This window comes from Phytophthora infestans, genomic scaffold, assembly GCF_000142945.1.
Source record: "Phytophthora infestans T30-4 supercont1.21 genomic scaffold, whole genome shotgun sequence".
NCBI lineage: Eukaryota > Oomycota > Peronosporomycetes > Peronosporales > Peronosporaceae > Phytophthora > Phytophthora infestans.
In genome coordinates this window covers 1,579,709-1,604,311 of record NW_003303738.1, presented here as the reverse complement: position 1 = coordinate 1,604,311, position 24,603 = coordinate 1,579,709, and the positions used below count along the sequence as shown (strand labels likewise).

Here is a 24,603-nt window from a genome sequence, read left to right as displayed (position 1 = left end):
ATTAGCAATAGATAAAAATACAATATTCGGCATCCCTGGCGACGTCACGCAGCTGCTGCTCGAGAGAGGAGCGAGCGTTGACGTGCAGAACTCGATCGGCTGTGCACCGCTCATCTTCGCCGCTGGACGAGGCCACGTGGATATTGTGCATTCTCTAGTTGAGAAAGGCGCTGCAGTTGACTTGGCTTCACATGATGGAGCCACTCCATTCATGATCGCTGCTGCAAGTGGCTACATTCATGTAATGCAGTATCTCTTGGACAATGGAGCTGACATGGGTACAGCTCTTAATGATGGCTACACTCCGCTTTTGTGGGCTGCTGGTCAAGGTTGGACCGAAGCGGTTGAATTATTGCTACAGCACAACGCTGAGGTCAACAAGGCTGCAGCCAATGGGGTCACGCCACTCATCGGAGCGTGTGCATCCGGCCACGTTGATGTCGTTCGAATATAGTTGGAGAACGCTGCAGACATTGAACAGACCGACGGAGATGGCTTCACTGCATTAATTCGCTCTGCACAGAGCGAACACGACGAGCTGGTACGACTTCTCATCGACAGAGACGCCCATGTCAACGCTAATAGTTCGAATGGTTCCACGGCGCTGTTCTGGGCTGCTGCGCGAGGACATGCTGACACCGTGAGGCTGTTGCTCGAACGTGGGGCGGATATCGATCAGACCACCCAGAACGGTGCCACTGCGTTAGTCGCTGCTGCTCAGGAAGGTCACTTGGCTGTTGTTCAGCTCCTTCTGGACAACAAAGCTGACACTGAAAAGGTGTATAACAGCGGGTCCAGGGCGCTGGCTATCGCTGCTGAAGCTGGCCATGCTGATGTTATCGAAGCGCTGCTACAAGGCGGGGCTGTCGTCGACGCAGTGTCTAGTCAGGACGGGTCCACCGCGCTGTTAATCGCTGCAATATTTGGCCAATTGGACGCCGTCCAGACGCTTCTGAAGCATGGCGCGAGTATCGATTTACCTGATGCAGACGGCAGTACGCCACTGATGATGGCGGCTGGGTCCAAACACTCGGAAGTATTGAAGTTTCTATTGGAGTCTGGCGCGTCTGTGAAGCGCACGGCACCGGATGAGGAGACCCCGTTGCGCTTCGCTGCGTCGACAGGCGATACACAGTGCATTCAGCTGCTGCTGGACCATGAAGCGGGTGTCAACGAGACAGGCTACAACAACTGTTCGGCGCTTCAGAACGCAGTCTTCTACGGCCACACGGAAGCGTTCAAACTCTTGTTGTCCAGTGGCGCAGAGATCTCGATAAAAGACAACGACGGAGACACGATACTCCACGAGACGGCGCTAGCGGGACAGACCGATTACTGTTGGAGAAAGACGCTGACGGCTTCACAACGAGGACACGTCGATGTCGCCACGCTTCTGCTTGGCCAAGGAGCTGACGCCAATATGCAGACGAGGGATAACCGGACAGCGTTGATGCTAGCTTGCGACGGAGGACATGCGGAGATCGTCCGGCTTCTGTTGGACAGCGGGGCACACGTGAACGTGGCTGACTCGGAAGAGATGAACTCGTTAATGAGAGCTTCGTGTAAGGGACACGAAGAGATCGTTCGTCTCTTATTGGACAGTGGAGCCTTCTTAGCTCTGACGGACAGTTGTGGTCGAACCGCAGCTGAGTTTGCTCGTTTGAACTGCAGATACACGATTCGAAGCATCCTGTGCGAGTACGAAACTAGTCAACTCCATGCTCAAACTCCAGTTACAGACGTCGTCTCAACGCGGAGGAAGCCGGATTGGTACATTCCGAGTCGTGAAGTTCGTAAGGAGCAACAGCCGTTCTTGGTGGGGTCTTTCGGTAAAGTGTACAGAGGATGGTGGCTGAGTACACGAGTGGTGGTCAAGACTGTGACGGTAGCTACCGACAGAGAGAGCCGCACTTTCCATCGAGAAGCTCGCATCTGGCAGAAGGCGAGACACCCGAACATCGTGCCGTTCTTTGGCGCGTGTGACGAAGGCTCGACGTATTTCTTCGTGTGTGAAGAAGCCAAGAACGGCAAGTTGGTGGACTACTTGTACCGCGCACGACAAGAAGGACGGTCGCTGGTGTGGAGGAAGCTGCTGGACGCTGCGTTGGGGCTACACTTCTTACACGAACGACATGTTGTGCATAGCGATCTCAAGTGTAACCAGATCCTTGTGAGCAAAGACGGTGTAGCCATGTTGACGGACTTTGGCTTGAGTTTCTTAGCGTCCGAGACGAGTGGAGACGAAGAAACAGTCGGTGCAATACGTTGGAAGGCGCCGGAAGTGATCCGTAAGGAGAAGCCAGTGGCACCAAATGCGCAGTCGGACGTGTACTCGTTCGGTATGTGCGTGGTGGAGGCCGTGACGAGTGACGTGCCTTGGGGACAGGTGCCCGACCCGGTGGTCAAGTTTCATGTGACTCGTAAGAAGTCTCTACCTCGTCCGAAGGCGTTTGAGAGCGACGCACAGTGGGACTTAGTGCAGAGACTCTGTGCATTCGAACCATCCGAGAGAATGAAGCTGTCGGATGCCATTGAAGTGATCCGTGGGTTTGCAGAGGAGGAGCGATTCCAAGAGCGTCTTCGGGAAATGACGGATGATGTAGGTGATCTGAAAGGCTCTCCGGATCTGTGTGCGTGCGCTGACGAAGATTAAGTCCATGGGACGGTCGATGCGGCTGATGTAGCCATCATGGCTTGAAGAAACTTCAATGTTACATCATATTTACATAATATATGTACACCACGTCAAGAATCGGTTGGCTACAATGCTTGACATTTAACCAGTAGATGGCCATGGCGGAGGTGACGGTGTCTAAGGCTGCGCAGGAGCCGCCCCAGGCCGAGAAGCCGCAAGACGCTTCGTCTGATAATGCGCCTACTAGCGAGGAGGAGCAGAGCAATGACGAGGAGGACGTGCAGCCCCAGAGCTCTGATGAGGAAGACGAGACCCACGACGCCGTGGGCTTTGGAGATGCGATGAGCAAGATTCTCGGCCAGAACGTGGCGGAAGACGCGCTGCCGATTCTGGCCAAACGTACGACGGCGCGTATGCGTGAGATTCAAAGTGACAAGAAGGAAACGAAGACGGCGCGACTGAGTGCTGCTGAGAAGCGCGAACGTGAGCAGAAGGACATGGCAGTACCTGACCATACGACGGCGGTACAGGACCGAAAGCTGCGTATGATCGCGACGAAAGGAGGTGAGCAATAGAGCTGGGTATATTCTATTCACCAGAGATACTGACGTGTAGTTTTGCTGCAGTGGTGGCTCTGTTTAACGCCATTGAGAAGCACCAACATCAGGGCGGCAAGAAGGAGGACAAGAACGACAAAAAGGTCAAGGAGATGTCCAAGGACAACTTCTTGGGTCTGCTTAAGGCTTCGCAACAGAAGACTACAGCGAAACCTGCCGCTAAGAGCTCGTGGTCTGTGGTGCAGGACGACTTTATGATGGGCGCCAAGCTCAAGGACTGGGACAACCAGCACGGCAAAGAGGTGGGAAGAGTGCGGCAAACGGGCGACGTTGACGTCGAGGCGGCGGAGGATGTGGCGTGGAAACAAGCCGGAGACGCGTTGGATAGCGACAACGAGGCAGTAGAAACCAGCAAACCCACCAAGCGACGGACATCCGCGTCTTCTAAGCGCAGCAAGAAGGTTAAGCGCTCATAGACTCAAAGATCAACCCATACATTTCCGTATCAAAACGACCGCCTTATCCATCGGGTAATTTACCTCTATATACGAACCTAGTCAGTTAGGTGCAACTTTCACTTTTCTATAAACTATTACAAATGTCATTAAAACCAGGTAGTCAGTGTCATTCAAGTCTTCCGGCCAACTACATTCACTCATAACGGCTCGAGGTTTCCGCGCCCAAGCGCCGTCTGCTTCATGGTGCGGCTCGTAGAGTATTCGGAGAGCTCGGACGACGACCACGACGTGCACTCTGATGGTAGTCAATGGTCTTCTTATGGTGAGATCCCATTGAGCCCCACAGACTCGTTCTCCTGCCCCATGCCATCTCCAGAGAGCGATGAGGAGGACGACGACGACTACGCTCCGTCTGAGACGTCGCTGGGCGACGCAGGCTCCGTCACTAGCTCCGTAGACACAGATGACTTGGATCCAGACAACGATTTGGACATGCAGCAGTCGGATTCCAAGATGGACACTTTGGACGGGACAGAGCAAGACGAGGTCATCGACTTGCCCCAACGGGCCAAGAACAACGGCGTTTTCTACGCGTGGAAGGACCTTCAAGCGGCCTTTGAGGACAACCCATTTAAACGTCGTAATGTGCAGATAGAGGAGGCAGACGAAGAGGAGCAGACGGAGGATGAGGCGACGGAGACGCCCAATTTGTTCGACGTGGAGGCGGGACAGTGGCGTTTCCACGCTGGAGTGGCAGACAAGAGACCATCGAGGAGACGGACATCTACAGCTCCGTGTCGTCCCACAGGCGTGTCACCGAGATTCTCCACGCTGTTTACTGGAGAGAAGAGGACTGCACCGAGCACTACAGCGACAGATTTCTCAATGAATGACTCGCAGAAACACCACGAAGATAAATCAGCGTTTAACTTCCCGTCAGTGGAGATACCTGCGTTCTCTAACCAGCAGAAGACTGCACCTAAGACGCCGGATTTTACGTTTGGAACGACAGCGTTCAGTGATGACGCTCCTATGCGCAGTCCAAGTCCACAACACACGCCGGTTGAGAGCGGATTTACTATGGGGCAAAGTGGGAAACCCCCGAAACCTTATACTTTTGCTGGACAGGGCGTGGACAAGCTGTCATTTAAGACACCACCGCCGGTTAAGATCGTGGACGATGGAGATGACACTTCTATGCGGAGTGCAAGTCCACAGGTGAAGCCTGCGAATGGGGAGTTTCTATTCGGACAAGCGTACAAGAATCGAAACCCGTTTACGCGACAAAACAGCAACGACTCGATCCACGCGAATGAGTCGACAGAGTCTGCACATGGAGCAAACGTCCCCACTAGCGGCACTTCAGGTGGAAGTTTGGATTCCGCAAAGGTGTCTGCGTTCTTTTCGACTGGTGTAGCTGGCCCAAAGCAGCATTTAGATCGACGGAAGAAAAAGAACAGCTTGGGAGCTGCGTTTACACCTCCTACAAGCAGCACAAACTCGTCGCCTTTCGGTGTCTCGTCATCGATGCCAACGTTTGGCTCGTCGCCTTTCCAAGCTGCACCAGCTACTCGCGTGGGCTCTAATACGACAGCTGCAGCTCCGTTCGGGAGTACACAAGCTCGTGCGTCGACCACTGCGATGCCGTCGAAGCAGCCATCCACCGACAACACGAGCGGATCATACGTGTTCGGAAGCACAGAAGGTAATCCCTTCCAGACACCTGCTGCATCTCCCTTCCAGACTGGCATTTTCGGGTCGAAAAGCTCCTCGACGACCGCAAACACCGACGCCAGTGGACAGCTTTTGTTTGGTAACGGTACGTCACGTCACCCTTTCCAGTTTGGAGAAACAAAACCCGATTTACAGCCAGGAGCAAGTGCTAGTGGATATCAAGATGGCAATGCGTCAACTCCGACTAGTGATGGCTTCCAGATTGGCAGTTCAAACACGAAAAAGAGCTCGCGAGTACGTCCCAGGAAGAGCGGGATGTTCACACACAAGAACAGTCCCAGGAAGGATGCCAAGATTGGGTCTTTTGAGCCAGAACCGTCGCCCGGATTGGCTCCCTCGTCTCCAGCGACGCCGTCTCCTTTCGGTATGCACAACCGACGCAGCCGCAAGAATGCTCGTCTTCGACGTCACGGACGCAGTCCTCCTGCCGACCCGTTTGTGACGCCTACTTTCCAGAGCCACGCGACGTCGTCACCGTTTGTATCAGCACCAACCGTACGACCGACTGTTAAAGCTGCGACTCCAAGTACTAATCCTTTTGGCTTTCCGACACAGCAGAGCCAACCCGGTGATCCAAAGCCAAGTCATAGACCCGTACCTAATGAAGCCAGACCACAGAAAGAAACAACCCGGCCTGCGCTTGCTGGATCGCGTCGTATTCTTCGTGCAGCGCTACGGAACGTTGGGGATCGTGCAAGGTCAGTTCCTCTTACAACAAGCAGCGGTCATGTCGAGGGTGACACGGAGATGGATAGCGAAGATGAACGCGACTGGGAGGAACTGAAGCGACTTGGTGGCGTCGCTCACTGCTCGAGGAAATACCACGAAGCAGCTGAGTATTACCGTCAGAGTATTGAGGTTCTCGACTCCCTGCTGTATCATGACGCGATTGAAGATTCGAGTGAGATCAGAACGGACAAGGCCAAGCTCCACGCGAATCGAGCGGCGTCTCTGATGATGCTGATGCAGATCACAGAAGCTCAGCAGGAATGTCGCCGTTCGATTGAAGTGGACGCAACCTACGCACGCGCGTATCTTCGCTTAGGTCGAATCCAAGTGCTGCTGGGCGATACTGGCCATGCGCAAGCGAATCTGGATACTGCGAGGCAGTTGATGGAAGGACGTGGAGGTGAAATTCGAGCAGGAGACCAGGCAGACCACGCGTCGCTCACCAAGATGGAAGACACCATCAAGAAGTTGACGGTGCTACAAGGCGAGATCAAGTGGTACGTTGACGCTGGCGACTATAAACAGGCTCTCGTACACACCGACAGCGCTCTGGCTCTCGCTCCAAGCAGCAGAAAGCTACAGGTTCAAAAAGGCCAAATTCTACTTGGTCAAAGGTACGCAATACGTCATTGTTCTGGTTAGTATAGAGGCTAATTGTTGTTTGTCGACAGAGAATTCGATCAACTCGTCGAGTTTTGTGACTCAATTATTGAAAAACAGCAAAGAAGTCAGCGAAAGATGCCTAGTCCTGCGAGTGGAGATGGCATGAACGTCAAGACGCTGAGACGCCAAACGGTGGAGAAGATTACAGTGGTGGGCATTGATCTGGGATTACTGTGGGCCACATCGCTGCATTACCAGAACAAAGTGGACGATGCCGTGCGGATACTTAACGCTCTGGAAGTGGTGGCACCTTGCAGCTCGCACGTGATTCAGCTGAAAAGACAGTGGCAAGACATGAAGCAACTTAAACACAACGGCAACGAACGATTCAAGCGAGGAGAGTACCAAGAAGCCGTGCGGTTCTACTCAGAGGCGGTGCTGATCGACCCACAGCATCAAGAGTTCTGTGCGGTTATCTATTGCAATCGTGCAGCAGCTCAGATGGGGCTGGCACGCTATCACACGGCGATTCTGGACTGTAATGAGGCGTTGCAACGCAAGTCAACGTATCCTCGTGCGCTGCTACGTCGAGCTCGCTGTCATGTGGCGTTGGAAATGTTCCACGAAGCGGTCAAGGACTTTGATCGCTATTTACGGGAACAACCGCGTGACGTGTCCGTAGACGGCACTGCCGACGTGCGTCGGGAGCGTAACGAAGCGAAAGCAGCGATCGCGAAAGCGCGGGAACAAGCGAGACAGCGAGAGGCGACCAAGAAGCGTGCGGAGCGAGAACAACGTCAGAGACGTCAACGCCGCTGGGAGGAGCCGTCGTGGAATGATAGCACCTTCAACGAGAACTTCCGGCGGAATACTGGTAGTAATGGCTACGGAGGACACCAATCGTCTGGTGCTGGTAGTCGAGCTTCGTTCATGGCGCCGAAGACTCAACGGCGAACGCATTACGATGTTCTTGGGATTGAGAAGGCAGCAACGACAGACCAGATCAAGAAGGCGTATCGTAAGCTGGCACTTGTGTATCATCCAGGTAAGTGGATATTTTGGGTGTGTGTGTGGAGGAAAGGTTATTGACTATTAGGGTGTGTATGCAGACAAAGCCAAGACGTCGACTCACGCGGACTTGTTCAAGGAGATGACAGCCGCGTACAATGTGCTTTCCGACGAAAGTGCTCGCTCCAAATACGATCGAGAGCTGATCTACAATCGATTTGGCAACTTTTACGAGAATTGACGGAGGAAAGTTTATTTTGTCGAAAAGAAAAACGCAAATGTTGCCCAAAAAAGTGTTTTCTTTTACTTTAGGTAAAAATGAAGCTCTATCTTCGCCCATTTGTTACTCGTCTGCTTCTTCCTGTCTGTCACTTGCCTTGGGCGTCTGTATCTTGTTACAAAACGCTAGGATATTCGGCTGTAGATAGAGGGACTTGCGCACGTGACGCTTTTCATTGAGGTAGTCCTGCGCCTCTCGTGGTGTCATGCCTCGATTAGCGACCAGCCAACAAAGCGCCACAGCGGCACTGCGTCCGGTTCCTCCTTTGCAGTGTACGTAGGTCCTCACTCCTCGTTGCTTCTGAGTGCGGATGAAGGCTACAGCAGCTTCCAGAGATGCTAACGAAGGCTCAGAATGGTCGACTGTAGGGAGACGAAGCTGTTGTATGTGTTGGCGTTTGTACTGCTTCTCGGGACCTGCATACTCGTCGCACATATTGACCACCGCACGGACTCCACGAGACACCAGAGCATCTACATGAGGCATGAACGACATCGGAGCGGCCCCCAAAAGGACGTGAGAGTCCACCAACGTCCAGTAGTTTTTCCGTCGCGAAAGGTACGTGAGCGGCCACGTCGGATAGAAATACAAGCGAGCCGCAACTCTGGCCAGTCCTTCGGGCAAGAAGTGGAGCTGGAAGGCGACGTAGAGCATTACAGTGGCCAACACCCAGGCCTGCCAGCTCGTGACGGCATACAGAAGCATGGACAACGTCCAGTGAGTCATCGGCTTCGGAGTATTGAGGACTGTAGCTATTAATCGTACTTAAAAAGTACGATTGAAACATTTCTAAATGGAAATTCAAAAATTCAGATTCGAGTAAAAATGAAAATAGCTTCATGGAGCTCTTTTTAGGAAGATGCAGCAGTAGCTTGCTCCACATACTTGTCCGAAGCGGCCTCGTACTCCGTGACGAGCCACGCAGCCGAGTTCTTCTGGATGAATTTGAGGAAATCGTTAAGACGCGCCTGGATCTGGTTCAGCTCTCGCGGAGAGATGTTGGAGCTCGCCAGCAAAACAGGTAATCTCACTAAAACAGACACACCGAAAATAAGCAATGCAGTGAAGTAACAAAGTAACATAACACACGTACCGAAGAGCCGAATTAGGTGTTCAGCGCCGTAAATCTGCGAGAGCGGCACTTCCTCGCTCTGTTTCTGTCGCAGCTCCTGGTACTGACGACGCTCCATGCGGTAGAGCAAGATGGAGCTCAAAGCTCGATCAAAGTACGACTGCACGCCCTGCATAATGCCTTCGATGTTCTTGTACTCCTTCTCCTCGCTGGCTTCTCCTGTGCGCACTTTGCTCTTCTTAAATTCGAGGTACGTCTGGATAATCTGACTCACATTGGGCTTCCTAGGTAGCGGCACGAGCTTGTGCGGCGCATGAGTCACGTTCTTCCAGTCCTCCACGAGCTGTTTCTTGAGTGAAAAGGGCATTTGGATGTTGATCTGTTTGGCGGACGTCCCGTCGTCCGCAGAGGCGTCATTGGGCCCCGGGAACTCCTCGTATTCGCCCTCTGTGCTGCGTTTTAAGCGTTTAAACGGGGACTTGCGAGAGCTGGGGGCGTCTACGCCGGCTGAGCTTATTTTCTTCTTCTTAGACAGACGTTTCTCCTTCTTTGCCTTTGCGACATCCTCCTTGGCTTTCTTCTGCAGTGCGCGGTTGGTCGGCGTGTCCTCCAGCACGCGGCCGTGACGCACCCATTCGTCCCACTTCTTGGCCCAACCCTGGTAGTGCAGGTAGTATTGCGTACTGTCGGTGGGGCGACCCCCTGCGCCTGTCGTCTCCAGCACACCCTGACCGTTGTCCACTTTCTGCACTTTGGCGTCGTAGATCATTAGCCCATGGTATGCCAACACCGTGTCACCTACGTTGACCGTCATGCTCGCGTCTGATAGAATTAGGATAAGTGATGGCGGGAAAGCTGCGTCCGAAAATAATACGAAAATGTGTACCACGTACTTTTGTGTCATTTGTATTAAAAAAAAGAAACGTTTGTAAAGAAGATGTGCAACTATTTTTTTTTCTCGTGAGTGTGCGTGCGTGTGTGGAGGGGAGGCAGATAGTGTTCGTTATTACCGGGTCGTGTTCCTTTGACGCGTATTAATTTCTTTCTATATATGCTTGACTACATGGCACACTCTACGTCCAACTCTTGAATGTGACCCTCGAACACGTCGTCTTCCTTTGGCTGAAAGCATTCGTTCAGGTCAGAATCGATTGGTATTCCGTCGGTAGTTAAGTCTCCTCGTTTCCGCACGATCTCACTCAGTTTTCTAATATATGTGGCTTGAACTTGAGCAGTCACAGTCAGGGCTCGCTGCTCGTCTTCGGCTAGCAATCGTTCTTGGCGCTGCTGAATAGCGTTAGCTTGCCAGAACCAGAAGCCGGATGTCTGGGCTGCGTCGAACGCGGTCTTCTCGTCTTCCTTGGTCTGGCGTAATCGAGATAGTTCCTCACTTAGGATGCTGAATTGTCGTCGCAGTTCTTGGCGCTCACTCTTCCGAACCCGTCGATACACTTGTCGTTTACGAGCATCAGCCGCTCGACGAATCTTGCGCTTACCAACCTCGGCATTGTCGCTGCTGCTAGTAAGGTGCTTGATGTTATCACTTGAGGCCAGTTCACCACTACTTTTGTCACCGATGTACATTAACAGTGATTCAGCGTCTGCGAGTAAAACCGCTGCGTCCAGGTCTTCCCAGGCAAAGTTGACGGAGGCCGCATTCTCAGACTGCATGAACATTGTAGGTTTGCGATGAGGCTGGTAGCTGCAGGCGTTTGTGCTTTGAGCTATGGTAAGAAGATGACAAGTCACGACACGTTTGAGCACGCTGTAGACACTTCTGTGCAAACATTTTAGTCGGTGTGTTTACTGCGTGCAGCACCCTCACGCAATCGCTGTTTGCCCCAGTATTACAATCATGTCCGCTGTGACCAATTGTGTGTGGTCCTGAGCAGCTCGTCATATGATTAAATTTCCCTCTTATCGACTATGCCATCCTCAATCCAGATATTATCTATCTTAGCTCTTTTATCAGGCTCCTTTTTGTTTTTATAAAACGTTTTCTTAGAATCCAGGCTCCGGCTTTCGCCACACCTACCAACTTTTTATAGCTGCGTTGTCGTAACATGGTGATACCGGTGCCGTAAATCTCGACGAAGCTAGAAAACAGATAATTTGGAAATGAAAAGTGTATTTTTCGCATCCTTCGTAAAACAGTTTACGTGCTCTAGATGCTCGACGTGATTTGCGGTATATGTACTTGCGAAACTCTGATACCGCGTTCAGGGACGAAATTTTAATAGCAAGCAAGATCAAGATCATCCCATACAAGGCCAAAATCAAAACTTTTTACAGTATCACTTGTGATGATCCATGTCTAATGAACAGCGCTGGTATTAATAAAAAACGTCTGCTCAAAGAACGTTTAAGACGTCCGTTTGTTTGAGCACTTTTTACCGAGCGTAAATCCCCTTTTTACAGACACTCAAAATACACCTACGGGTAATTAAGGGTGCGGTTTTGACTTGATGATACAGAGGGCTGACTGCCAGACAATGAATAGTTATTAGTTCGTTCAAAAAAGAAGTGAGCTGGAGAAAGTAGAGTTTAAGTTTCTTTTTACGAAGGCTTGTGTTTCTGCCCTCCTCACCTACGATCTCTTAATGATCCTATTTGCCATCGCCGGTGACCACGCTCGACACATACTCCACCCCCGAAGACACGGCTCCCTTCGCTCGCTCCATCAACGACGGCTCCTCCGGGTTCAGCTTGCTCGAAGCTTCGGACGCCTTGTTGGAGATACCGTCGGCTGCGGCGGACGCTCGCTCTCCCATCGACTTCTTGGTGGCTCCGAACTGGTCCTGCAATGACTCGAAGCCATGGAATGTCGACTCCCGGGTGGAGTTCAAGAGCGATGAGATGGAGTCTTGCATCGATGACAAAGTGCTGGAGCCCTTGTCCTTGGCGGTGTCCACGCCTGAGCTGACGTTGTCACGCGCACGCTGGTCGTAGTCACGGGCGGAGCTGCCCAAGTCATTAAGTGATGAGTTCGCTTGGTCCATGGAGCGCTTGGCGGCATCGACAGCATCGTCCGACGCGTCGTTCCCTTGTCTGCGCACTTCTTCTGCTTTTTGCTTGAAATCATCCACGGATTTCCTGGCCCGGTCCATGGCGCTCTCAAAGTAGGATGAGGCCGTCTCCTTCGACGATGTGTGCGAGCTGTCGTAGTCGGTAAACTTGGACTTGAGTGAGTCGAGGTAGCTCGTGGCTTCGTTGGCACCGTTCTGCATCATATCTTGCAGCTTCGAAAACTCCTGCTGGGCGGTGTTGTTGCTCGAGATGTCGTCGGAGATGGTCATGGTCGGTTTGCTGGTATGAGGTGTGGTTTAGCTTGTGTGTTTGAGATCAAATGTTGGAATGAGCAGTGGGATGTCGAGCATCATCAGCTGGTCACTGTTGCTTGTAAGCGTCAGTCGGGTGCATTGCGATCATCGCAATGGCCCTGTGTCACATAGGATGGAAGCCATCTATTTTTTTATGGCTGCGATGGACGTCTCAACGGTGAGAAAAATAAAACTACAGTCGGCGTCCAACAGGTAGGACGTAACGGTAGCATAATGGAGATGTCTTAAGCTGACAGCAAAATGCGTGCATGTACATAGTGGACTTGTGGCTGGTAACTGAAGTGTTTGTGTGCTGCTGTTTGTATCTATGACAAGGAGATGACAAGTCACGGCACGCTTGATCACGCAATGTGTGCAAACATCTTAGTACGTACCCCTCATGCGATCGCTGTTTGCGTAACGTCGTGTGGCACGATCGCTGCTGTGACAATTGTGTGCAGTGCTGGTGCATATCCATCCAGGATTCCACCCGTCCCACGTAACAGCCGACCCCGGCATCGCCGGGCGATGTCCTGTCGACATCGCGACCCTTCAGCACAAATTTTGTGTATCAGGTCGTCAATTTTTTTTTGTGTTTCCTCAGTAATTCTAGATCCATACACACTTGCATTCTCTCTGACTTCGACGGTCGCTGCGATGCTCCTTCTCCAATCACTACTGCCCGCCACGTTGCTCTCAAACCGATCCATCTAAGCCATCCTGTTTCAAGGAGAAACTCCGTAAAAATTTGTCCGCAATTGCTGCAGCCGTATCTACCGCAGCGCGCAAAAGCTTACCAAGCTCATGAACCATATTCGCCGCCAAGCTACGAGGCGAAGGATAGTGAGATGAATGCATTGCACCACTAAGCTTACACGAAAGCGGGGCAAATTTTGCACTTTAGCTCTAAGCTTACACGCTTTAGAGTGGTTAAATCGCGATTCGTACTTAGGTTCGTAAGTATCATTTTGTTTTGACGCTGTCTTAAGAAACATGATCATTTATAATTGTGAAAGTCTGAAAGCAAGGTTGGAAAACTGAAGAATTGGTCGAGCTAGAGCGCAAGCCCAATACTTTCTGTCCCCAGAGATTGCCTGGAATCACATGTCGACATGGCAGCTTCTATAAGTGGACTTCAACAGGACCATGAAAATGGCAGATTTGGCGAAGAGATTAAACGGATTCCTACAAACAAATAAAAAGGAGCCTTGTAAAAGTGCTAAGAACGATGGCATCTGGATCGAGGATGACATAGACGATAAGAGGAAGTACACATGATATGACGAGCTGCTGAGGACAATGCGTGCCACATGCAGGGCTAATGGTAACCAAATATCATATAATATTTTTGATAGAATAGTACTATTTTCGAAATTAAATTTTAATAGTAGCTCATTTTTGCAAAAGTTAACATAATATTTTAATACTAGCTCGGAGAACTGAAAAATATTAGATACTACAGTAGTACTACATAATATTTTATGATATTTTCCCACTTAAATACGTTTCTTGCCACCTTACCCGAGCGGAGCCAAAATCCTTTTTCGATCAGGTTCTAGAAAAGCAGTCGGCTTTAAGACTGACAAGTATTTGCTCTAGTATTTCACTGTGACACAGACAAAGGCGATCGAGATGGAAAACTGCAAACGCTTGCAGCTGTTTAACGTTGATAGAGCGAAATCAAGACATTTGTTCTTGTTCTCTACCGATCTCCTCGTCCACATCGTGCGTCTTATAAACCTGCTGCCGGTGGCGCTAGATTAATGCGCTCAGCAGTGCCAACACACGACGCCAACCTTGCCGTCACTCTCACAATTGTCGTTTGATTAGTAATACTTCAGCTATTCGAGCGTTAACGACATCTGATTGGTGAATTTAGCTCGATTACGCAATCTTTAAAATAATTAATATCCTATTAGCTAATATTAAGTTGATATTTACTAATAACATATTGTCTCAGAGGAAAATATTAGGTGATATTTTCTTGTATTAAAAACGGGTCAACAGTTGATATTTTCGCAATATTAACTTCACAGAGATACCATTAGCCCCACGCCACATGATTGTATTACTGAGACAAAGTGAGAGTACGTAGTAAACACACCGACTGAAATGTTTGTGCAAAAGTGACATGCATTGCGTGATCAAACGTGTAGCTGCAAAATAATAAGTCCACAATGAACATGCACGCATTTGCGATGACGAGCTGCAAATTTTAGAACATCCATCATGCTGCTAGCACTGAACGCTATCATTCTCCGTTACCGAATGCTGAAAAAAAGTTTTTTTTCTCACCGTTGAGACGTCCATCGCAGCCATAAAAAAATAGATGGCTTCCATCCTATGTGACACAGGGCCATTGCGATGATCGCAATGCACCCGACTGACGCTTACAAGCAACAGTGACCAGCTGATGATGCTCGACATCCCACTGCTCATTCCAACATTTGATCTCAAACACACAAGCTAAACCACACCTCATACCAGCAAACCGACCATGACCATCTCCGACAACATCTCGAGCAACAACACCGCCCAGCAGGAGTTTTCGAAGCTGCAAGATATGATGCAGAACGGTGCCAACGAAGCCACGAGCTACCTCGACTCACTCAAGTCCAAGTTTACCGACTACGACAGCTCGCACACATCGTCGAAGGAGACGGCCTCATCCTACTTTGAGAGCGCCATGGACCGGGCCAAGAAATCCGTGGATGATTTCAAGCAAAAAGCAGAAGAAGTGCGCAGACAAGGGAACGACGCGTCGGACGATGCTGTCGATGCCGCCAAGCGCTCCATGGACCAAGCGAACTCATCACTTAATGACTTGGGCAGCTCCGCCCGTGACTACGACCAGCGTGCGCGCGACAACGTCAGCTCAGGCGTGGACACCGCCAAGGACAAGGGCTCCAGCACTTTGTCATCGATGCAAGACTCCATCTCATCGCTCTTGAACTCCACCCGGGAGTCGACATTCCATGGCTTCGAGTCATTGCAGGACCAGTTCGGAGCCACCAAGAAGTCGATGGGAGAGCGAGCGTCCGCCGCAGCCGACGGTATCTCCACCAAGGCGTCCGAAGCTTCGAGCAAGCTGAACCCGGAGGAGCCGTCGTTGATGGAGCGAGCGAAGGGAGCCGTGTCTTCGGGGGTGGAGTATGTGTCGAGTACGGTCACCGGCGACGGCAAATAACAGATCGCAGGTGGAAAGGGTAGAAGTTTTCATTTAGGCTTGCTTTGATAAGAAGAATCTACTGAAACTTTAGCCACTCTAGTTTCAATCGACTGGGGATAAGCGTCTGCGAGTAAGGGCCGTGTCTCAGACTGGCATCAAGTTACGCGTCAAGCGCTTTCCAGCCCCCCCCCCCTCCACGCACGAAATTTCAAGCCAAGTGACCAACGCGAAGCTTATTTTTTTACTTTCTCACTTTTCCATTGGAAAATAGCATAAGTGCGAACACCAAACGTGTCACTACCGAAGTTGCAGCAATGGTGCCAAAATTGCTAAGGGGCAAGATCTTGCGAGCGGCTGAAGCTCGTAAACGACAAGTGTTTTGTCGGGCTGTGGAGAATGAGCGCGAAGAGCCACGACGAAAAGTCGAATCCAAAGATTGCGAGTTCAGTGGACTTAAGTACCGAGAAGACAATTTTTCCACCGGTTACTTTTTTTTAGAATCGGTGCTATTTCTAATGAATCAATTGGATAAGTATCCACCAAACCTGCATTAGTGACTGGTTACTTTTGCAAGTTTGGATGCAACAATTGCTATAAATACATGTAAACAGTTATTTGGGCCTTTTCGGACTTTGATAGAAGCTGCAGAGCCCAAACTTAAGACTTTGGAGAACGTGAAGGCCGCGCGACATTTGCTGAGACGGATCCAGCGCCGAGCTCACCAGCGCGCCGCGCATTGCCCACTTCTGAACACACAAATAAGACGTGAACTAGAACAAGTTATGCTAAAGTTTCAGCTAATTCTTGTTACGAAGGCTCGTCTGAACGAAGAGAAGACCACTATTCTGCCCTTCTCACCTACGATCTCTTAGAGGCCCTATTTGCCATCGCCGGTGACCGCTCTCGACACATACTCCGCCCCCGAAGACACGGCTCCCTTCGCTCGCTCCATCAACGACGGCTCCTCCGGGTTCAGCTTGCTCGAAGCTTCGGACGCCTTGCTGGAGATACCGTCGGCTGCGGCGGACGCTCGCTTTCCCATCGCCTTCTTGGTGGCTCCGAACTGGTCCTGCAATGACTCGAAGCCGTGAAATGTCGACTCCCGGGTGGAGTTCAAGAGCGATGAGATGGAGTCTTGCATCGATGACAAAGTGCTGGAGCCCTTGTCCTTGGCGGTATCCACGCCTGAGCTGACGTTGTCACGCGTACGCTGGTCGTAGTCACGGGCGGAGCTGCCCAAGTCATTAAGTGATGAGTTCGCTTGGTCCATGGAGCGCTTGGCGGCATCGACAGCATCGTCCGACGCGTCGTTCCCTTGTCTGCGCACTTCTTCTGCTTTTTGCTTAAAATCATCCACGGATTTCCTGGCCCGGTCCATGGCGCTCTCAAAGTAGGATGAGGCCGTCTCCTTCGACGATGTGTGCGAGCTGTCGTAGTCGGTAAACTTGGACTTGAGTGAGTCGAGGTAGCTCGTGGCTTCGTTGGCACCGTTCTGCATCATATCTTGCAGCTTCGAAAACTCCTGCTGGGCGGTGTTGTTGTCGGAGATAGTCATGGTTGGTTTGCTGGTATGGGGTGTGGTTCAGCTTGTGCGTTTGTGATCAAATGTTGGAATGAGAAGTGGGATGTCGAGCATCATCAGTTCATCGCTGATGCTCGTAGGCGTCAATCCGATTAAAAAAATAGATGGCTTCCATCCACCCTCCATTGCGATCGATTGACTCAATCGATCGCATGATTGACTCAATCGATCGCAATGGAGGTGGATGGAAGCCATCTATTTTTTTATGGCTGCTCAACGGTGAGAAAAATATACTTCTGTGTCAACAGTCGGCGTCCAATACAGTAGGACGTAACGGAGAATGATAGTGTAGCATGATGGAGATGTCTTAAGCTGACAACCTGTCATATCAAATGCGTGCATGAACATTGTGGGCTTGCGGCGAGGGTGGGGCTGTTTGTATCTAAGTCACGACACATTAATCAAACATTTTAGTCGGCTACGGTACTATGGACACAAGTTCATGTAGCGTTATTAATAATACAATTATGTGGCACGAGCACCGCTGTGACAATTGTGTCACACAATGTAGTGCTGTCGACGTCGGGTGTAGCCGAAGTTATACACCCGTCCCACGTAAAAGCCGACCCTGTCGTCGTCGCAATCCTTCAGCACCAATTGTGTGTAGCAGGTCGTCATCTTTTTTGTGTTTCCTCTGTGATCCTAGATCCAAATACACTTACATTCTCCAAATATTCTCTCTTTTGTGCTAAGGCTCTTTGTTTGTACGTAAGTTTAACAATCTACAAAGCGGACGGCAGTTTAGCCCCTCTAGCCCGTGTTTTGGGCCCAAGTTATCCTGTATTGTACAGGATAACGAAATGACTTGCCATAACTATTGCGGAGTTTTTGTGAGGATTGTGAGGATACAATCTTTTTTTTGCTATCTATCGTGAGCAGCACAGTGTATTTTGAGGAGAGGTGATGGTGGATCCTGTATTTCCCAGCAACAGTTTATGTAATCGTAGAGAAAAAAAAGTCTAAATTTACAACTACCTTCATTCACAAGTATACATACATTCATTTGACTAGATCACTGGGGTCTCCACGCCGCCATCAGCTTGCGACCCTCCATCACTACCCGACCTGGCGCTACAGCTATCATTAGGGACATTATCGTCTCTGTCGGATGTCTGCGCTCCTTGACCTGCTGGAGCACGCAGCCTGCTCGTCTTCAGCCCCGGTGGAATGTTAGCGCCGCCTCGTGCCAAATTTGGCTGCACGTGGCAGAGTTTGTCGCCGCAGTCGGATCGTGCTGTCGCACCTTTTGACATAAATAGATCTTGCCCTTAGCACTTGAACTCTCGTCGGGTGTCCCCGCAAATCTTGTCTCGGTACACTCAACGCAATAGAAGGTACTTTCCCACGGATTCCTCGTCGGTCGCAGTAACGATCATACCTTGCTAGCGTACTGTCGACGCTTTCTCGATTCGTCGCCATTCTTGCCTCGCGCCGTACGTTACACTTCGACTTGCTTATTTGGATGGCTTGTCGATAGTCTGTATCTCGGAGTCGCCGTAGGGGGAACCGGCGTGTCAGTCAGCGCGCAAATCGATAAGTCACCTTCGAAATCTGATGCGCCAACAGCCGGCAGGTACATCTGCATTACTCGCATAAAGTGGGCATGCGTTGGTTGAGTTGAACCAGCTGTGAGATCACCTTGCACGCGACGAAAGATGATGAATGCGTTGATCAGAGCCATGTCAACGAGCCCAAGGAAGATAGTGTGGTAGGTCTTCCGCATTTGCATGGCACTCTGGACAGTACAGGATAAAGTTAGATGTAGGTCAGTTGATCGTGGATTATACAGGGTTAAGTGTAATGCGAGTAAAACGGGCCTAAATTGAGTATCTCTGTAACCGCAATTGGTCGTGTACGTCAGCCCCTCCCATGCCGTCTTGATACTGCTTGACAAGGCGCAGTGCTGGTACATCGACAGCTGCGGAACCCTCACGCCTCGACAGAGTTGCTGGTTCCGTGCTGCAGCCCGTGGAGATGAAGTGTACGGGACGGTTGTCCATCCACGACACCACAATCATGCTGGGTTCCTCCTTGGAATACGCGATACCATATGAACCTCGTGCCATAGTTTTGGGTCGCTTCGCATTCTTGTACGGGATAGCTTTGCAGTGACCACGTCTGTTGGTTTGAGTTTTACCAACATGGTATAGCCCACGCTGCAGCTGAATCGAAGACAGCAGTACGCTTGATTAGAGCCGATCCGTGATAATGAGTCGTCTCTTGGGAAGGCCGTCGAGGACCGCATCAACATTGCGCAGCACGGCGTTGGGGCCTTGGTTCAGATCCGCGCTGTCTGTGTCAACCTTTCCTTGATAAATTTCAGCCCTATACAACAAAGGCGTGAGTTTTCGCTCTGTATCATACAGGAACATAATATCCATACCTGCAGCAGTAGCCGGTACGAACTTCACACGTCAAGAAGCACTTCGTACCCCACGGGTCGGGCTTTCCTCGAAGATACTGGCGCATTGGGTTGTACTTGCTCCTCATAGGTATCATGCCTTCGTCGAAGGCAATTCGCTGACCCACCATCATCCTCAGCTTGAATGTTGTGTTGATTGTGTCGGAGATAGGCTTGATCTTCCACGCCTTGAACTTGACCGCATCAGGATGACTGTTGTCATTAAAGTACAAGAAGCGCACGATTTCTTCGAATCACTTTCTCGCCATGTAACGCCCAAATGTTCCTTTGGGAACCACACCTTGAGCATTAACTGCCCAGTGCTTTGACAACTTTTCTTTGGGAGAACACAGAATACGGGCGCAGAGTAGTCCGATGAAGCTCATCAACTCGTGGGCTCGAATAGGTTTGAATGCTCTCTGCTCTTTCTGAACTTGCTGCAGTGTCTTCATCTTGTACGCCGGTCGTCTGTCCTTGATGCGTTGTTGGCGAGCCATGCTCGCTTCCGCCACCTGCTCCCGGTACTTGAGCTGATTACGGTTTGACTCGGTAGCAATAGCAGGCCACATCTCTTTTGGTAGGAACAAAAATAATAACTTTTCCAGGTTGCATCCCAGTGCTTGAGCAAGCTGGGTGGGGGCGGCGATAGCACGCGCTAGATCGGCAGCAGGTAACGGTAGAGAAGTACCTACATCAAGCATCGAAGACATAAAATTAGTGTCTGGCACAGGATTCCGTTACGGTTCAGAAAATGACATCCTGTATTATCCAGGTTTGTACTTACATTCTCTTCGAAAAAGGGTTTCCAGCCAGCTTTTGCTCAATTGCTCCTTGGTGATCTTGTCAAAAGGGACCCCGTAGAGAGATCAACCGCGTCCTCTTCATGTCTCGTCGCTTTAACTCCGCTACTGGAACTTTCACTGGGGGCTTCGACATCGGATTCAATATAGTCGTCGTCTACGGCGAAGTCAACTTCGTCACCAGAGCTCATCCGGTCAATGTCAACCGATATATCTACCGTTTCATCCACTAGGCGCGTGCTTCGGGGTGGTTATACACGTGTCGGTGCTGGTACACGTGGCGATCGCTGTGGTGACGGGTGTTCTCGACGCAACCGCCTTCGTTGCGCGCTTCTTAGGGGGTGCTCTCACCGGCGTTTTGGGGCGCGCCTTTGCTGGGGGTTTGGTGCGAGACTTGGCAGGATACTGGCCGGGCGATGGATCAAGTGACTTGGCCGAGGCCTTAGCAGGAGCTCTGACTGAGCATTCGGCTGGCGATGTGTCGGATTGGACTGCGGGTGGACGAGCGGGTGGTGGTGGGATTGACACTTCAGCAGCAACGCCAGCGTCGTCATACAGCACTACATCACAGTTAGTCTCTTCAACATTAGTTTAATACGCATTTCAGGACGTACCATCTTCAGGCAAATGCTTCCATACTTCATCGGGACCCTCATAATAGTCAACAAGGTGGGTTGTGTGTGGTCGTTTCTCCCAGCCTGCAGGTGTATAGTAGCGATTCTCAGCTGCAAGGCATTTTGGGTGCTCAAACCTCCATCCAAGTTTCTTGAGTTTGGTCCATAGCTCTTCCCAGGTAAGCGACTTAATCCGCTTGCGTTTTGAAATTCAGATTTGGCTACTGTTGGCCGTCCGTCCGATTCGCAAATGGCGCGAAACCTTGGACGCGCGCGAAATCACTAAATCTGAAAATCTCGAAAATAAATTGCCCCTATGAGGTTAGCAACAAACATATGGCCTTCAAATCATTACATATTACTAAAAAAAACTTGTAAACATGACTAGGTTTGAGTATTGACCAATATTTATCCTGTATTAGACAGGATAAGATTTTGAATATCCTGTAGAATACAGGACGCGGGGCTAAAGGGATTAAAGTGCGCTTAGGCTTCAGCTAAAAAATTTATGAGGTCTTGTCAGCATCCCTATACCATTGCGTCATACTTCAAGCATAATCGTCCACACATACGGGTCAGCATCGTTTGAATTGAGATCTGCCGCTGAAGATTGTCTTGTACTCATCCAGAACCTCGAGACTAAAGAAGACCTGCTCGGTGAATCAACGGCCCGACGTATATCCCTCACTATCTTCACGCTGGCCACCCTAAGCTAAAGTGCTTTCATCGACCTACTACCAGAAATAGAGGCCGTTTGAACGAAAATATATATACCAGAAATAAAGTCCAGATTTTCTGAGTTTGCTAACCGAACACTCCTCGGCCTTTTCGATGCTTTATCCATTAGCTCGAGCTTGCTGAGTAATGTGACTTTTACCTTCCGTTAATATGGGGCCTCGGTGTTACCATCGTTTGGAACAACAGAAGCGACTTCTTCAACATGTATATAATACCATCCGTTGGGATAATAAAAAGGGCAAAATTTGCTTTCTTAAAAGATTTGAATCTGGACACACGAGAAACGTGTAGGGGTTTAAAAATAGGTTTTTTTTCTTTGGATCAAAATAGTACTCGCTTGGCACCATAACGTTTTTGTTTTTCCCTCGTCACTGAGAGAAATAGTGTGAATGGTATTGATATGATTGGCATCCTTCTCACGTGAGCTTAGTCATTTTTCATTTTGACCTGTAAAACACACCGTTTTGTTAGGGGCTTGAGCCGATGTTTTTGGCTGCCCGTCATTTAGATGAATAATTGGATCTTCGCCTGGTCCTGTCGAACCTGGCATACTTCGAGACTTCGGAGGTTTTAGAATAGGGCTACCACCTCTATTTGCTGCAACAGTATCCAGCTCGGAATACTTTGAGAAAGATGTAGCGACGACGTTGAAGTCGCTGTACAGCTCTTCACGTTGGAAGTGATTGAAGAAGTATCCGTAGAAGATGAATTTAACGAATTCCTGCCAATAAAATAATTAAAAATCTAGAACTGTTGCTACTGTATCTGCTGCACATTTTGCGCGTGAATAGCTCGCGTACAACTAGTTTGTAATATAGTGGGTAACTTTCGCGGACGAAAAACTTTGCGGTTTTGTCCGGATATCGCAGAGACAGCACAGCAGGAAAGTCTTCTGTGCGTCGCCGCCACTACATAAATCGAGTGAATTACGGTCGTCCAACGCCGCCTTGGTCTGATTCTCCTCGAAGTCGTCGTCGATCTCCATCATTTCTCCTGTTTCGATTTCGTTTTATGAATAATTCTGGGCTGCCTTTTACCGGTTTAGAAAACACACAAAAACTGGTCGCAGACCTTAAGGCGAATCACGACAAAGAGCGGACTGTTGTGGTCGTACTACAGTAGTATTACGTATAGCAGGTCAGTAACCGCTTCTTTCTACAGCTTCTTAGGGCCATGCCGATCCGGAAGATCGTGATAAGTCGAACACAGCTATTCTTCGACGGATATGCCTTGGAGTTGAGGGTTCCCCCACCCGATTCCAACGTTGAGGCGTCCATAGAGCGGTGCAGCTCATCGAACCCAACGAGGCGTTTAATGCGCTCCTCCGCACTCATTTGTCGACTGAGCCGAAGGTTGCGGCTCGTGCATTCCTTTCGCAACTGCTCAACACTCCAGGTATTGTAGTCGTCCGACGTTGAAGCAGGAACTGCCCCAGGCTTCGTCACGGTCCAGTTTGATGCAACAGTACTGCCTGTACTTTCAGTAGCACCACCACGACCACCTTTGCCAGCACCAACACCACTAACGCTCCCAGCGCCTTCACCAGTGATCGTGACCGGAGCACGCCCAGCTACCAGCGCGTCACCAGTATCAACATCTCCAGCTACAGCATTGCTTCCAGCAGCGGCTAAAGCAGCCAGCTCCTCCATCCTCGTTCGCGCAGGCCTTAACGCTCCACTTGAAATCACAAAATGGTGCTTAGTGCCCGCCGCAACACAGCGACCTTCCGCTACGAGTTTCGAGAGCGAGTCATTTGTGTGCTGCGAAGCTGCGTATGGAAGAAGTTGCTGCTCGACGAAATCTGCATGGCATGCACGGTGGCACGAACCGATTTCGGTTCGGCATGAAGAAAATGGCACCTGAGCTGATGCCTACCCCTATGGCACGGATGGCACGATCAACGCCCGGTTCGGCATGGCCCTTAGGGCCGTTCTTAACAAGGATCATGGGGTTATGATTCAAAAGTGGTTTAGGTTAGTTTGTTGTGTGATCCCATATTGGTTCTTAACAAGCTCATGATCCCATTCAATTCTATATTAAGGCATCACTTTGTGAGGTGTTCGATTGCGCGGAGCGACACCATTTCTGGAGTATTCTAGAGCGTAATGGACTCAGCGACAGACACTAACACGGTTATGACTACAACCAAATGGACCGCAAAGCAAAAAACAGATAGTAAGCGCGCTGTGCTTCCTCCCACATCCGATGACTACAGCGAATGGACCGTTGACCAGCTAAAACTTGAATGCACAGCTCGTAAGCTGTCAGTAGCCAAGAACACCAAGAAAGAAGACCGTGTCTCAATCCTCAATGCTTACGACCAATCCAAAGGCGGTGTAGCACTGCTTTTGGAGAGGCAGAGACTTGGTAAAAAAACAAAGTCATCTTCAGAGACAACCGATGCTCGCAGAACCAAACATTGTTTATTTCGCTTGGTTAACGTGCTTTTTTCAGATGAATTCTTTGGCAAATTTGTTACATCTGGGAATCAGCTAACGAGAAAGGAGTTAGATGAAGGAGGGAGAAACTTTTGGGAGTCTGTTGCGGCAGCATTTAACACTTCAAACGAGATCTACGATCGGCTTGTATCTGACGATTCTCTTTTTGATGGCATTTCTCCAGACCAAATTACGGTACATTCCGCCGCCAAGTTGAAATCGATGTGGAAAGATGTCCACGCCGCATTCTCCCAGGCTGAAGCTAATTCTAAAATATCCGGCGAGCACGCAGAATTTTGGGATTTTTGTCGTGGAGATAAAGCCGTCATGTACCTCAGCCTATGGTGTGATTTACGCGGATCTGGGCGCGAATTTTGTTCCGCTTGTGTGTATGAGGAAAACGAAGATGATTCAACCAAAGAGGAGGAATCTAAAACCACTTCAAATAAAAGCAATAGAAAGCGA

General features: G+C 50.1%; 7 protein-coding genes across 7 annotated transcripts; 4 read left to right on the top strand and 3 right to left on the bottom strand.

Annotated features, from left to right (window-relative positions):
- Positions 1-1,845: 1,845 nt before the first annotated feature.
- Positions 1,846-2,516, top strand: PITG_12002 (uncharacterized protein; the record flags this gene model as incomplete). The annotated part of the gene is made up of 3 exons (XM_002901409.1): positions 1,846-1,848; positions 1,904-2,466; positions 2,510-2,516. 3 exons carry the CDS (start codon positions 1,846-1,848, stop codon positions 2,514-2,516), a joined length of 573 nt encoding a protein of 190 aa, XP_002901455.1.
- A 273-nt stretch (positions 2,517-2,789) lies between these two features.
- PITG_12001 (uncharacterized protein) lies at positions 2,790-3,668 on the top strand (the record flags this gene model as incomplete). The annotated part of the gene is made up of 2 exons (XM_002901408.1): positions 2,790-3,199; positions 3,262-3,668. 2 exons carry the CDS (start codon positions 2,977-2,979, stop codon positions 3,666-3,668), a joined length of 630 nt encoding a protein of 209 aa, XP_002901454.1.
- Positions 3,669-6,131: 2,463 nt separating this feature from the next.
- Positions 6,132-7,965, top strand: PITG_12000 (uncharacterized protein; the record flags this gene model as incomplete). Its single annotated transcript, XM_002901407.1, has 4 exons — positions 6,132-6,242; positions 6,291-6,727; positions 6,785-7,761; positions 7,826-7,965. The coding sequence occupies 4 exons, from the start codon at positions 6,132-6,134 to the stop codon at positions 7,963-7,965; spliced, it is 1,665 nt and encodes a 554-aa protein (XP_002901453.1).
- Positions 7,966-8,067: 102 nt separating this feature from the next.
- Positions 8,068-8,709, bottom strand: PITG_11999 (uncharacterized protein; the record flags this gene model as incomplete). The annotated part of the gene is made up of 1 exon (XM_002901406.1): positions 8,068-8,709. One exon carries the CDS (start codon positions 8,707-8,709, stop codon positions 8,068-8,070), a length of 642 nt encoding a protein of 213 aa, XP_002901452.1.
- A 101-nt stretch (positions 8,710-8,810) lies between these two features.
- Positions 8,811-9,961, bottom strand: PITG_11998 (chromatin modification-related protein EAF3, putative; the record flags this gene model as incomplete). Its single annotated transcript, XM_002901405.1, has 2 exons — positions 8,811-9,034; positions 9,098-9,961. 2 exons carry the CDS (start codon positions 9,888-9,890, stop codon positions 8,856-8,858), a joined length of 972 nt encoding a protein of 323 aa, XP_002901451.1.
- Positions 9,962-14,842: 4,881 nt separating this feature from the next.
- PITG_11997 (uncharacterized protein) lies at positions 14,843-15,640 on the top strand (the record flags this gene model as incomplete). The annotated part of the gene is made up of 1 exon (XM_002901404.1): positions 14,843-15,640. The coding sequence occupies one exon, from the start codon at positions 14,894-14,896 to the stop codon at positions 15,581-15,583; it is 690 nt and encodes a 229-aa protein (XP_002901450.1).
- A 708-nt stretch (positions 15,641-16,348) lies between these two features.
- Positions 16,349-17,168, bottom strand: PITG_11996 (uncharacterized protein; the record flags this gene model as incomplete). Its single annotated transcript, XM_002901403.1, has 1 exon — positions 16,349-17,168. The coding sequence occupies one exon, from the start codon at positions 17,118-17,120 to the stop codon at positions 16,443-16,445; it is 678 nt and encodes a 225-aa protein (XP_002901449.1).
- Between the last annotated feature and the right edge of the window lie 7,435 nt (positions 17,169-24,603).